At 42.1% G+C, this 12,176-nt stretch overlaps 1 protein-coding gene across 6 annotated transcripts in view; it reads left to right on the top strand.

Annotated features, from left to right (window-relative positions):
- Nucleotides 1-12,176, top strand: part of sema5ba (sema domain, seven thrombospondin repeats (type 1 and type 1-like), transmembrane domain (TM) and short cytoplasmic domain, (semaphorin) 5Ba) — a 155,774-nt gene that overhangs the window by 54,006 nt on the left and 89,592 nt on the right. For all 6 annotated transcript variants that reach the window (XM_076746600.1, XM_076746602.1, XM_076746599.1 and 3 more), the window contains one exon: nucleotides 4,833-5,060. In XM_076746600.1, the coding sequence (XP_076602715.1) occupies nucleotides 4,880-5,060 (181 nt within the window). In that variant the 5' untranslated portion in view covers nucleotides 4,833-4,879. The remainder of the gene's footprint in view (nucleotides 1-4,832; nucleotides 5,061-12,176) is intronic.

The raw sequence follows: 12,176 nt of genomic DNA, 5'->3' as shown, positions 1-12,176 counted from the left end.
GATGCAGCAGCGCTAATATGGTTTGGAATGCAGCAATTTAATTGGCTGTATGGAAACCAGTTCTCTGTCTTTGTAGAAGGAGAAGTAACAGAATTCCAACAGAAATGCAAATGGTGGTTAAAACAAAAAAATTGTAAAATATAAATTTCTCTGATTGGGTTTCTGACGATAGCCCCAAAGGAGAACACAGAACATGTGATTTACAGAGCTGATATGCATGCTGCAGCAGAGCAAAAAAATCTAATTTAATTTCAGTTGTTCTTTAAAACTAGTGAAAAGATACTTCATATGAGCGAAGAAAGCTCATAAATCCAAGATTAAGGTGCCTGAAATTACATTGTCTTTTATTTCAGCTCAGTCTGGGAGACAGCACTAACAAGATCTACAAGTATCTGAAAACCATAAATTTTGTATCTTTATATATGATGTTGAGCTGCTCCAGCAGCAGCTTGTAACACACACAATTTCACAATACCCCCTCATCACACACTTTCACTGACTTTTATTTGGTGTACTGTTACATCGTAGTCGTACTTGTTATTAGCAAAGAAAATGTCCTCTTCCTGTGCAAACACTGTTTACACAGCATTTAGGCAGTAAATCTACCTCCTCACTGATCACAAAGTTATTGACAAGAGCCGTGCCTGGACATCTATTAGTCCAATCCACACAAGTACCCTGTGAGTCCTCGGCATATGGTACACCTTTAATTGACTCATCGTATCTGGCAGGATGTCTGAATGACTGACTGACAGGCAAACAGTGGCCCAGTGAGTCTTCTCACAAGAATCCACTGTGTGTATGAGTGCATGTGTGTAAGTGTTTATGGAGACAGCCCACCCAATGGTATGGATTGTCCTGGTTCCTTGCTGACAAACTGTTGGTAATCCAGAACACAGCAGGAAGGGAAATTGGATGGACTCTATCAGGCCTCTTTGGAGTGGCCTTGAAGAGCCATAGTTGGTATAAACACACATACTTGCATACAAGAAGACACACACACACACACACACACACACACTCAGGAGTGGATGTTGGCACACAGCATGTGTCAGTTCTGCCCACTTGCTGTGACCCAATATGGTGTGTGACCAGCTGTCCATGGCTGGATTTTGCCAGTTTTCAGAGCTGAGACTGTGTGTGTGTGTGTGTGTGTGTGTGTCTGTGTGTGTGTGTGTCTGTGTGTGTGTTTGCGCACGCGCACATCTGGGTTTGTGTGAGTGTGTGACATGACTTTCTACAGATATTTTTGACATCCACATACCAAACTCATCCTGCGTCTGACAGTCTGTTCCCTTTGTGTATGTCCATGCCAAGGTAGCTCATCCACCAAACTCTGAACTTACAGCAGAGTCCTGGTCATCTGTCATGATCTCCTGCCCTGTCTGCTCTCAGTCCAGCTTTTAGACTAATGAGAGGATTTGTAGAGTCAGCCTTTGACTTTCAGGACTCAGTGATTTAATGTGAATTAAGCAGCTGCCAGCTCCACTCCTACAGATGATAGGAATAAAGAAATGGGGGTGTCCTAGAAGGGAAAACTCGTATCCTGTAAGTATAATGTTCTCAGTTTGATTCCACCCAGGAACCTTTAGTATATCTCATTATGCACTATCTCTCTGCCAGTGTTTCGTGTCACTGTCGGGTATCTAAAAGAGAAATTGTCAGAAAAATAATAAATGAAGGTAGAGACTGCTAAAGGAATGACTTTCATAAAGTGAGGTAGCTCTCTCTCTAATATATCTGGTTATATGATACTACTTTGTGCCAATACTGGACCTGCATGATTAGCCAAAAAACATAATGGGACGAGTAAGGAAATGAAGAGTTTAGAAAGATAACCAGGTGCCACTGTGTAAAGCCTCAAAAGTAATCACCAAAGTCTTCCAATTAACCAAACAAATTATGAAACAAACAGACAACCAATCAGAGGGACTAAAATTGGGAACATATGGTCCCACTTTGTAGTTTTAATTAAAAGCATTGCTGCAACATTTTGCACAACAGAAGTTCCTCTGTTTCTCTTTGGTTGAAGCAGGTGTCAGTGCTATTTAAATAGAAAAACATCTAACTGCAGGGCTTTTTGGCAATTCACTCAAAATGAATAGTTAAATATGAGTCATAAGGTCTAAATGAAGGTGGAATATCATTAAATACATGCACAGTGCAAATACTGACTAACCGTTTTGCTTTGTCAGAATTTAGTTGTTAGAAATTATAAGATGCCTAAACCTTGACACCAGCTAATTATCTGGAGCAGATTCAGTCCGATTAAAATTAAATGTGGGAGTACAGTCTCAAAGATCTAGATATGTATCATTAGCCTATCAATTGGTGATGTTGTGCCTCAGATAATTATAGGCAAGGAAACTAAAATTATCCTAGGACTCAACCTTGAGGGACACCACATTTAATCAAGGAGACAAGCCTATTCAGACCGTTTCATGTCATTCAAATATGATGAGGGCCAATCTAATGTGGTCCCTGCAGGTTCCCACCCAATGTCTGAATATACTAATAAGGACATCATAGTGGCCCATTTATGTCCTACAATGTCAAATGCTGGACTCAAGCAAGCTGGGGTCAAGCAATGCCAACATAAGTCACTGTCATCTGCATTCAAGTGTATTTTCAGTTCTGTCCAGCAAATGGAAACCACACTGAAATCATGTCCACCATTTTTTCTTCTTTTTTGATCCACTGTAGTGAGTGGCTTTGAACTTCCAGACATGAAAAAACCCCTCATGTCTCACTTTGTAGTGAAGACAGAAAAACTGAGCTTGACTTTTAAGTCATTTGATCTCACAGAACACACGGTCATGTGATCTCGCCATGGTTTTGGTAACAGAACCCAAATACAGACAAGCAGCAAATGGCAGGTGGCTGAAAGGCAGTTTACGTGCTTGTTGGGCTGGATTACAGTCTGCAAATGGAAGACAAGATCAGCCATTCAAAGGTAACTGGGTTGGTTTGAAAACTAAGACAGCAATGATCAAGTCTCTGAGGAGAACCAGAGACCTCACATGCAGTGTTTTTCAAAGAACCTCACAGCTAAATGATCAGCAGCTATGTTAGCAGGTAGCTGCGTGGTCAGGTGGGATGCAAAAGCAGGAAAATTAGCAAGGGAACCCAGTGCACAGGTGCACTTCTGGTTTCTTAATCATGCCACACTAGAAGACACCAACTCTTGATCAGCTAAGTGCACATACATTGATTTAGTTGATCAAATAAGGGTAAAGCAGGAATATATGGAAAAATATGCAGTGCTGGAGGTCATCCAGGGACAGGATTCAGAACTACTGGGTTTAGAAAACAAAGACTGGACGCACATAAAATGAGGAGGGGGTAGAGTCAGAGACATGAGGGGGAGACTTTGTGGCGTAAAAGCTGCTGGCTCAAAAGGCCTGTGTACCCTACAGAGGAGATCTAAGCTTTTTTTCCTGTTGTTATGACGTCTCAGCCAATGTTCTGAAACTTTTTAGACCGAGAAATGTAATTTTGAGTTGTTTTTCATGGTCTCACCTGTAACACTGGTGTGTTACAGGTGAGACCAATGTAGCACTATGTTCAGTCTGAATGTGGCCTCACAGTGAGCTCTAAGACTTGAGATGCATCCAGCCTGGCTAAGTCAAGTCTAGTGCAGAGTACATTGAATACTTCCACCTGTTCCATCAACAGTGTGTTTGTTGGCAGTAGCTGGGGGCCTGTTGACTCCACTGTTTGTAATGACAAACATGGGCACTCTGTGCATTTGCCTAATTAGTTACCAGCTGTAGTGAGAGGGATAATTGATTGCAGGGCAATATGGTTGATTTGCAACTCAACCAAGCTAATAATTTGTTATTGATTGAAGCATTAGCAAGGAAAACACTACAGAGAGATGTAACCCAGCCAAAGTGCTGCAGAAAGTTGATGCTCTCAGTTTTTAATCTACTTAAATGATATTACACCTCGCTAAGCTAACATCGTAAGGAGCGCAGAGCGGGACATGATGAACTGCTGGTTTCAGCTCAGCACTGTAGACTCATATGTTATGACTGGAGGAGATTACATTTACTCAGGAAGCATGAGAGTGTCTGTATGTGTGTTTTGTGTGGGAACATTGTGTGTGTTTCCCTCTCTGTCTGCTAGCTGGATCTGCTTAAATCATACTTGAATATGGAGGTCAAACAATGACTGGATATTATTCATGTTGCAGTGCATCACACAAGTGCAGTGAAAATGCCGGTTGAGCGTGCGGAAACCAAAGTAAGCAGTGGTGCAAACATTTTTCCAGCACATCTATGAGAGGCACACATTTTAAGTGAGTTAATTTCTGCTTCATTGACTTGTGGAAACTTCTGCCTCATTGAACAGTCCACCACTGCATTCAATTTTCTCATTTTAATCAGCCATTAAATTAACTCCCAAAGTTTAATTGCACATCTTAAATAATTATCTGGAGGTCAGAGGTTAGGTATTTCTTTGAGATGGCTCATTGCTGAAGCGTTAGAGTTTTCCCAGCACTTTTTCCACTCCGCGTCCTTCACACCCTCTATCTCTCCCTCTCTGGATTTTACTTTGCTCAGCTTTATATCTCGTCTTTCCAGCCACCTTCTAGTTACCTAACATCCTTGCTTTCATCCCACGGTTATGTCCTTTTTACCAAAAATTTTATACCTTTGCATTATTTTTTCATTCTCTTTCTGCTGGATTCAGAGCTGGAAGCCCCCAGGAATTGAAAGTTGGAGAGAAGAAATGATTTTGAAGTGACTCAGAGAGAGCTTCTTTTCTTTTTGAAGCCAGGTGTAAAAATGTTGCATTGAGGTGCTGAAGTTGTCTCTTCTCTTCTCCAGCTGTATCCCAGAGGCCCACCTTGGCAGTTAGAGGAGAGGTCATCACCATGACAGCGTCCTTGCGGGACTCCACCCCCTCGTCTATGGCCGGCCTCTTCCTGCTCCTCCTCCTCCCGACTGTCGTCACGCAGAACTCTGCTGCCCCGACGACCCCGACCGCGTCGTCGTTTGACCCGCTGACCCAACCAGAGTGCATGAAGAAAGAACATCCAAAGGTTTCCGTCCAAGGTCAGACATCATCGATAGCCACTTGTTTTATGCAAACCTCTGATAATGCCGTACCTACTATGTTTACATGGACCAGCTGGTTACACGGAGGATGCAGGTTATGGTTTCTCTAAAACCTTTTTTTATGTACATATTGCAAGCAATCAGATTTTATTTTCTGCGCTGTTGAGGTGGCTTGTTTTAAGGTTTTAGATTTATTCAACTTTTTATGCCTGCATGCCCTTGACAGCCAAACACTTCTCTGGCCATTATTCAACACCATAACTCAGGAACAGAAGGGCAGATTGTGGCCATATTTCACATTTAGTCAGATAGTGAATTGTTGACACTAATCTTGGGTGTCCACCTTCATATTTGAAGTATTGTAGTCCAACACAAGCTTCACTGGTTCAGCTGATATTGAGCTTCAGGTGATTGTCTCTGCACCATGTGATGGAGCTCTCTAACAGTCCTCTGTAAAAATAGTCTCTAAGTGAAGGCAGCATGTTTCCCACTGGAAATCATTCCCTATTATTCACTATTCATACTTCCATTTCACCAAAAAAAAATACACTTAATACCTTTTATTGAGTCCCTTTAAAGTCTTCACTACATATTATATATGAGTGTGGACAGATATGGGTGAAACTGTAACTCGATTGGTTGGCGGAGGCATACAAGTGCGAGGTTGCAGTTCTAGTTTACAAGAGCATTTGGGCTGAGAGCACACTGAGAGAACAGGCTCTTCCTTACAGTGCAAATGTGTCTGAATTTCATGAAATAGGCAAATGTTCAGCTGTTCATAGCAACTTTTTTAGACCGAAAGAAACTGCTATTCTTTCTTTTAGTGTCAGTTTCAGTTTTTGTCAGACTTTGGATGTAATCTTTGGGATACAGAGACCCACAGCTCTCGATAATGATGTTGACTTTCATCCCGTCGCACGGCTGCCACTGCTGTACTTTGTCTGTCAAATTCATGCACTCTGGTAAAAACTCTGTTAGAAATCTGGCGTACACAGGACGGAGAATTCATCATGTTTCTCCCCAGTATAATTTTAAAGGACAGTTCCGTTTTAAAGCATAATTCAATATTTATAACTTTGCTCTTATCTTATGTGGGACTCTCTCCCTCATCGTGAAATCATTGAGAAGACGTTAGGACAGACTGTTAATAAAACCAAGGTTAGCCAGACTTTCTGCTTTGACTTTGACCTACTGGACTTACTGAAGTTGTGCAAACACAGTTTTCTTTCAATGAGGGACTATTGCTGACATTTCACATGGGCTTGCTTTAAGGTTTACCTACAAATAAAGTGGTTTAGATTATTTGGATACACTTTTGGCTGTGCTGCTGTGTCCCCAGATCTCAGCAATTACTTTGGCGAGTAAAATGTTATCGTAGTTGATAAGAATGTCAAAGCTATGAAAATATGTATTCAGACTGAGGTATCCTTAATGTTGAGGTGCCCATATAACATCAGGGGAAAAAGGTTGAATTAATATCTGAAACAGTCCATAGTAAATTCCAGATTTTGGTGTCAGGGCTTCTTTGTAGACCCAATGAACCAAGGCTCAGCAATTATACAGGGAGGAGGAAATTCTCTTTTAACAGTTTACTGGTTGAACAATTATATAATGATGCCAGAAGGGTCTCATCTTCTTCTCTGGTCGTGCTCCATGCTTATACATAAACCCTGAAGCAGAAAACATTTCTGTGTGTTTCCAGAGGGAAGTCACAGGAAGTAACTGACGCGGATGCAGAAGTTATGGAATTGATTTCAAAATAAGCCATAAGAGTGCATTCAGCATCACAGGGTGAGGCATAAAAGTGTAAGAGTAGAAGTGAGGGTGGGATCTGCCGTGATTGCTGTTGTGGTTTAAAAGGTCTCTCATCACCTGTAAACACAGGCGGTGAAATGGTTTGTGTCAGCTTTATGTCTTTTGAATGAGGTTCAAAGCAGCAAATTATTGCTATCATGTATCTTAAAGGGGGACACTTCTCTGTATATACTGCCTGAGAGACTTTAATATCATTGATTGTAACACTGCGTGTCGTACATGTGTTTTCTATGTGCAGGAACATATACATGCCACTTTTCACAGCAACAAAATGAAGTGTTTTCATAAACATATCCCTGTGCCAGCTGCAATAAAGCCTCACAGCTTGGCATTCAGGCAGGTCAGCAAGCAGCTATAAAAGAACAACAGAAAGCGAGAGGGGACAAGATAGAAATGATTGTGTAGAATAATGGCGCTCACTATCGAGCCCGTTCATCTGTACAGTGGGCCAAGAAACAAGGTCTTCCTCACGGCGTGAAATGGAACAGAACAGTTTGGGGCACAGAATCACAGACAGATATGGCAGAATGAAAGGTAAACACGCACAAAATTGCTGTGTTTATTTTTGAATAGGGTTGTTTGTGTTCTCTCTGCCAAGAGCGGTGACTAAGATTGGAGGACCGAAAAATCGCTGGTGGGGATCGAGGACAGAAACACAAAAATTGAAGAGGTGGCCTCAAGGTTTTCTTGTGATTAGAAATATACTCTGCCCCCTCCAAACCATATTTCAGACATTTCCTCCAGTCTTTTTCTGTCTTTTTTTTTGCACAGCAGTATTGTTCCAGGGCCAGCTCACCCATGTTGTCGCTCTGAACTCTGGCTAATGGAACTGAAGATGGACATAAGGCGCTGTGCCATTTGGTCCTTTTTTTGCTGGACTTTCCGTGAAATAACAGTTTTAAGGTTGGAAACTGGAAGCTCTTTCTATTGGATTTTCAATCCATAGAACCGGTGAAATGGCTATTTCATTCCCCACAAAGCTGAGCTGATGTCACCTATATTCTGAGTCCTTGCCTCTGTCCTGCTCCACCCACCAGGCCTCCAGATGTCCAGATTAGCCCGAGCTCCACCGGTGCTTCACTTCAAAGGCGCGCCGCTTGAGAATGGCTCTCATGGCAGGGAGCTGCAGGGCTGCCGGCCTGTCAAAGCAGGCAGAGCGGGACATTATGTGGAGGCAGCCATATAGAAAAGGCCTTCACAATGAAAGTGTCAGCGAGAACCTGAGATTAGCCTCCGTGATTGATGAGCGTTTTATAGCAGCTTGTTGAAGCGCTACCTCAGTCACCTGGGAGAAGACCAGGGAGCCAGCTAAGACGATTTCACTATTGGAATGCAGGAGTGTGTACCCATGCTTTAAGTGAATGTGCCTTTAATACAAGTAATTGTTTTTGTTTGTGTTTGTATGTTCGACTGCCTCTCTAAGTGGGCTTTTGTGTGGCAGTTGGTGTCTCTGTGTGAGATTTAATCCTGCGGGGTGAAGGGATCGGTCGTCCTCTGGCCCCAGAGACAGTCCCTCCACTGGAGCATGCTATCTGCAGTGAAGCCTGCTCCATCCTCTGGTTTTAAGCATTTCCTCTGCTTTGGTTCCAGAGACACTGAGCAGTTGATGATTTAGGCCGACCTGAATTTGTCATGTTTGTTGTTGATACATCTATCAACTGTTTTAGGTCTGTGGACAGACGATTAATCCTGAGTCGCTTCTGGGCCCTTGATGCATTTTCCTGAAGTAAAACTTTATCACAACTTGTTTACAACTGATAGTTTGGTCGCCTTCATTTTCAAATAACCATTAAACCTGCAATAATGGATTTTTTTTTTGCCACTTGGGGCCAGAGGAAACAAGTTTTGAACACACTGACATATTATCACCTTTTAACTTTGCTTGACTTGTAAGCAAACAGTTTATTTTCTCATCCTGCAGATACAGAGCAACATTATCATTGTTATGTCTTGTTTTTAGAGCTTTTTCTCTGAAAAGAGCTGAAAACGAGACAGAGAGTGAACCAAAAGCTGTGAGCTGGGCAACTAAATGAGCTGAACCTGCTGAGTGCAGATTCATTCGTTCATCACTGCGAGCATCCACTTTCACATTGTCCCATTGTTTTCACATTTTTACAATGTTATTCTAAAAGTATTGATTGCTGCCTGAGTAGTAATGTTTGCATTTGTGTCACACTCTTCTTAACATAGTTAAGCTAGTGAGCTTAAACAACACGAGTGACAATAATGAAATTTTATAGTAAAGAGTAAAACCAAATAAATGAGATAAAATAATGATTAAATTGTGTAATTTAGTCCAGACTACATGCTGTGGAATTAATATTGAAAACATATTAGAATTCAGAATATTTCATTAGTATGAGTTTTACATTTTCTGCATTCATTGAGAGACCATCCATACCACATCCCTGCGAAGAAGCTTATGTGGTTTATGCAGATGTATACTTAAATATATATATTTAAATGTCTAATACTGAAACAAATGTACACACGTCATTTTTCAGCAATGTTACAGAACATTAGAGGAACACTGTCTGGAGATGTAACGGCATAAAGATGCTGTCATTGACAGCAGTAATATCATCAGAAGAAGATGCACGTGACAAACATCTACCACATAGAGCCTCAACCCTGTCCGTCAGCTTCGCTCTGGCCGTGACACATACTGTTTTTCCATTCTGCTGGAACACACCATAAACACTTGAGACCGTATGTTTGTATGTCCGCCGCTCCAGAAGACGTGCCAGCGCTTTAACCTCCACCCACAGGCACACACTGTACAAGCCGCCAGCTCATGATTTAGATGGATGATACCGGCTCTCAGCAGAAGACCGTGGGTCTGATAAGAGCATGGTATGAGGGTACAAAGTGGAACACTCTGAATCTAGATATGGAGACTGTTTTTGGGAATTTATGGAGTCAGCCGTGCATTATGCTATGAGATCCAGAAAACTGGTTTTGGAGTGCGTGTAAGGGGTCAGCCTGGTGAGAGAAACAGATAAACTCTGCACCTCTATCACACCCAGTGCTACAATATCCATCAAGGCAACGAGATGTTTCATAAGGGAGGATGTGTAGGAAAGTAATGGTCGATAATAAGACCTTTGGCTCACGTTGCACTACCCCCTTGAAAGTAGATGAGGAGCTGTCTGACAGATGAGATGGCTTCACAGCCTGGGTCATCTGCTCTGCTCAAATCACTCTGATGAGCGACAAAGGAGGACAGAAACAACTAGTGTCACTGCTCATTTCCTCTCCAATTCCTTGCAAATCTTGTCTTTTTCCATTTTCTTTTTACGCCCTGCCTGCCTGTACTGTTCTCTCTACCCATCTTATCTCTCCTCCTCTCTCATTCACCGTCCTTCTCCTCCCCATGTTCCTCCACTTATCTTTCCTTTCTCGCCTTCCTCCTTCACTTTCTCTTCATTTCTCTCTTTCCATCATTTTGTCCTCTCTCAGCCTGCTCTTTTTATGTTCTGTAATAGTCAGAAAAATGTATTGCACACTTTGTATGAGTCCTTCTATCTCTTTCATCGTTTGGGTAATGGCGCTGCCGTGTCACCATCTGAAGGGCTCTTGAGCAGCACGAGAGCGATGTCCCTGTAAGACATAACAGTTAACTTAAAAGAAAAAGTATTCACCAGGAATTTCTTTTACATTCTTGTCTTACTTTGCCACCTGCTTGTGTTTCCCCCGTTCATGATTACAGTGGCAAACTTAATTGGAGTGGTGCTATCAGAGCCGCGGTGTGTTTGCAGCCATCAATCAGGCAGCTGAATAGCGCTGAGTTTAGAATGCTGCTGGGGCCAGCCTCTCACCCACTGATGGTATGTCAGGATATCTGATGCAGGCCTGAGAGATAGCAAAGAGGATCAGTGAATAGAAAACATTTAAAGGTTTTATTGCCACTTTAACTGAAAAGGAGAGAGGCAGCAGGAAAATTGCTCTCTTTGCTTTTCTCTGTCCATGCTGTCTCCCGTCCTGTCGGATAGCCCCTTTCAGACATGTGCCTCATTGTGTAAGTGCATTGGTGATTTCGCATGGCATCCTCATGTTTGAATAAACCCCTGCGTTTCTTTTCCTCAAAAATCAAGGCCACAGATTTGCTAGGTTGGAACTGGTAACATTTCTTTAACACTTCCAAAACAGCTCAAGTCTGAATTGAATGCTATCACTTTAACATAAAGGCTGCATTAGCATGAGGTTAAATAAGTGATGTTAACCCTCTCTCGTGCCCTTTTCTTCTCACGTACTACTGAATCAGCACGACTTTCTCTTTCCAGTCATAATATCTTTAGCAGTATGTTCAGTGTTTATACAGGATATGTAAATCATGTCGATGGCATTTCTGAGCAGCAAAAACAGAAAACCGCTCTGCCTTCCTGAATGTACTGTAATCTTAATATACTGCAGTACACACACACTAGAAAAATACCGGAACCTAACCAAGTAAGGGTGTATATTGTGGTAGCTGTTTCCTGTAGCCGCTGTGTGTCTGCCGATAGACCTACTTGGACCCTCCCCTTCTAAGCGTGTAAGAGAAGCTACAATGGCCGCTAAAAACATGAAAGATGTGACACGACCTCTCTAGAGCCAGTGTTTGTTTTGTCCATCCTGGGCTACTGTAGAGACACGGCACACTCCGGCTCATTCTAAGGTGGCAAAAGCACGATTCTTATTTTCAGGTGACTACACACTAATGAAAACTTAACGATGAATATTGTATTCCATTTCTGCTTGCCGATCCGCCTAAATCCCACACAGTGGATCTTTAATAAATGATGATGAGAAAGATTAGAGGATCTACAGGGTTGAAAACAAGTATAATAACTTGCAACGGAAGCAGGAGCACTTTAGAATGATAAATGTGCAGCGTAGACTTTATTCCATGGGCTGACATTTCTGAATCGGTGTGCCTTCTCCAGAGCTTCGTCTTAGACTAACTACCCTCATGATGGTCATTAACTGATCCATGACTGTATACAGTCAATCACATGTAAAAGAAGTTTCAAAATCCATCACTCATACAGCTCCTCCCCTCCAGGGGTACCACAGCTCGTCCTTCAAATATTGGACACACAGTTATTTGAATAAGGCCATTGCTGAACATTTATGGAACAGATACCAGAAAGGTATCACTTTAACAGCTAGATGAAGCCAGCAGTTTAACAGATACTGAGTGGTTCTTATGATATTGCCCTTACTTTGGGCTGTCACACTGGCTGAGAATATTGGCCACATTTCTGTCAGTTTTCTAAGACAACAACGGCGCACTGGACTCTGGCAAATTGTCAGCAG

This window comes from Chaetodon auriga, chromosome 13 (genome assembly GCF_051107435.1).
Source record: "Chaetodon auriga isolate fChaAug3 chromosome 13, fChaAug3.hap1, whole genome shotgun sequence".
NCBI classification, from domain to species: Eukaryota; Metazoa; Chordata; class Actinopteri; order Chaetodontiformes; family Chaetodontidae; genus Chaetodon; species Chaetodon auriga.
The sequence above is the reverse complement of the archived record's forward strand: the minus strand, read 5'-3'. Positions and strand labels throughout refer to the sequence as shown.